At 47.5% G+C, this 2,342-nt stretch overlaps 1 protein-coding gene across 1 annotated transcript in view; it reads right to left on the bottom strand.

The window, feature by feature from the left end:
- Positions 1 to 954: 954 nt before the first annotated feature.
- Positions 955 to 2,342, bottom strand: part of LOC101854276 (prisilkin-39) — a 2,605-nt gene continuing 1,217 nt past the window's right edge. The window contains exon 3 of the mRNA XM_035971938.1: positions 955 to 2,261. Coding sequence (XP_035827831.1) covers positions 1,028 to 2,261 — 1,234 coding nt within the window. The 3' untranslated portion in view covers positions 955 to 1,027. The remainder of the gene's footprint in view (positions 2,262 to 2,342) is intronic.

The raw sequence follows: 2,342 nt of genomic DNA, 5'->3' as shown, positions 1-2,342 counted from the left end.
AATTGAAAGGCAGTTCGTACGACGGCTATATTTTAAATTTTGGATTGTTTTCTGTAATATTTTCATAATATGGATTTTACCTGAGCTAGATGATCCTGCCAGGTAAAGGAGCGATTTCTAACGTAACCCTTTCTCCGCTACTGCGACGTAGGGTTCGGTATGCTTTGAACTACCGTATTTTGGGCAACTCTTATCATACATGTATTTATAATGTAAGATGACACAGAATTTATTTAACTTTGAACTTGAATGCTGTTAAGTTGGGAGTGCAAGGCTTCATTGCTTGCCCCGAGTCGATCTCTCTGGTTTTACTAAACAAATTAGCGAACTCCTGTGTTACACCCCGTCATATTCCCTCTCCCCCAACCCTTCTACCTCTCTCTCTCAACCCGTCTAAGTGTTTTACGGCGCTCGCAACTGCATAAGGTCATATGAGCGCGCGAGACACATTAAACATTTTCAGTTAGTAGGAAATTTTGAATTTTGCCCGGGTGGTCGAAGCCTACTCTTATCGATTTTTAGACTACCAAGGGATTTTGTCCTTGCGCACATTGCACACGGGACCTCCGAGATTTTTCGCCCTTGCCCGAGAAGGCTTGGTGTAGATCTTTCCTACCAGAAGATCGGGGCTGTGGCTGAAAGACAGCAGTAAGAAGGAGCCAAGGAGTAGCAGTAGAAAGGCTGCAGAGTCAGGAGCCTAGAGGACGAGGCAAAGGAGGTGAGGGGTGGGAGCAGAAAGTGGAGACGAAAGCAGACGACAGAACATTGCTAGTGAACAGGAATAGAAAGGAGGTGAAATGATACAATTTTAGAGAAGAAGAATTTTCAGTCGCTACCCGGATTCGAACCCGAGACCTTTGAATGAGAGGCGAACTCCTTAGCCTCTAGGTCACGAGAGCCCCCTTACACAATGTGTGAGATTATCTATGATGTAAAAAGACAACACGAGAACTATATATTTTTAATGGTTTTATTTTTATTGTTCGTTCAATGATTATGAGTAGAATGCGTGCATGATGGGAATCTATTAATGACCGTAGCCGTAGGACTTGTATCCATAGCCATGGCCATACCCGTAGCTGGGTTTAGAGTAATATCCGTAAGACTTTCCGTAACCATAGTCTTTCTTAGAGTAACCGTAAGATTTGCCATAACCGTAGGATTTTCCATAACCGTAACTGGGCTTGGAGTAACCGTAGGACTTTCCGTAACCGTGTCCATAACTGGGCTTAGAGTAACCGTAGGATTTTCCATAACCATGTCCGTAGCCGTATCCGTGTCCGTAACCATAGCCATGGCCATAGCTTTTTCCGTGGTAGCCATAAGAGTTGCCGTATCCGACGCTTCTCCTGTGCCTCTTGGAGCCGTAGCCTGCGTTGTTGTAGCCTTCGTAGCCATTGCCCTCGTGCCCGTAGCCATAACCCTCTGGCTGGTAGCCGTAGGATTCCTTTTCGTAGCCATAGCTCTTAGGCTGATAGGCATAGGTGTCTTTTCCGTATCCATAGCTCTGTTTCTGGTAGGCAGTGTAGTCTTGTTTCTTGTAACCATAGCTCTCTGATTTGTGGTAGGCGTGGGCATCTTTCTCATAACCGTAGTGCTTTGGCTCGTAGGACTCCTTCTCATAGCCATAGCTCTGTGGCTGGTAGGACTCCTTCTCATAGCCATAGCTCTGAGGCTGGTAGGACTCCTTCTCATAGCCATAGCTCTGAGGCTGGTAGGATTCTTTCTCATAGCCGTAGCTCTGAGGCTGGTAGGATTCTTTCTCATAGCCGTAGCTCTGAGGCTGGTAGGATTCTTTCTCATAGCCGTAGCTGTTTGGTTCGTGGGCATACTCGTCCTTGCCATATCCGTAGCTCTCTGGTTGGTAGGCATAGGCGTCTTTACCGTATCCATAGCTTTCAGGCTGGGAGTGGTAGGCCTTGGAGGTCTCGTGGCTGTAGGCGTGGCCCTGTCCATAGCTCTGGCCCTTGTAGTAGGTGGTCTGGCCGTACTTGTATTCCGCTTTAGGTTCGTATCCATGGCCGTATCCTTGGTTGTTGTCATAGCTGTTACCATAGTAACCGGCGTTGTCATAACGATCGCCATAGCCGTTGTTATGGTAACCGTCACCATGCTCTACTTTCTCGTAGCCGTTGCCATAGTAAGGGCTCTCCTTGGCGTATCCATGGGTGTTGTATTCGCCGGAGTAGTGGCCTTGGTGCTCGTAACCTTGAGTCTTGTAGGAGGCGTGGCCGGCCTTGCTCTCATGGTAGGCGTCGGCTCTGTCGAGAGGTACGTTTCATTTGATTGGCAGTAGGTGTGTTTGTGTGTGTGTGTGGGTGTTGTTGTTGTTTCTGTGGGTG

The sequence above is a fragment of the Aplysia californica genome, unplaced genomic scaffold, assembly GCF_000002075.1.
Source record: "Aplysia californica isolate F4 #8 unplaced genomic scaffold, AplCal3.0 scaffold00542, whole genome shotgun sequence".
In the NCBI taxonomy this organism is placed as follows: Eukaryota; Metazoa; Mollusca; class Gastropoda; order Aplysiida; family Aplysiidae; genus Aplysia; species Aplysia californica.
This window is presented reverse-complemented; position numbering and strand designations above follow the sequence as displayed.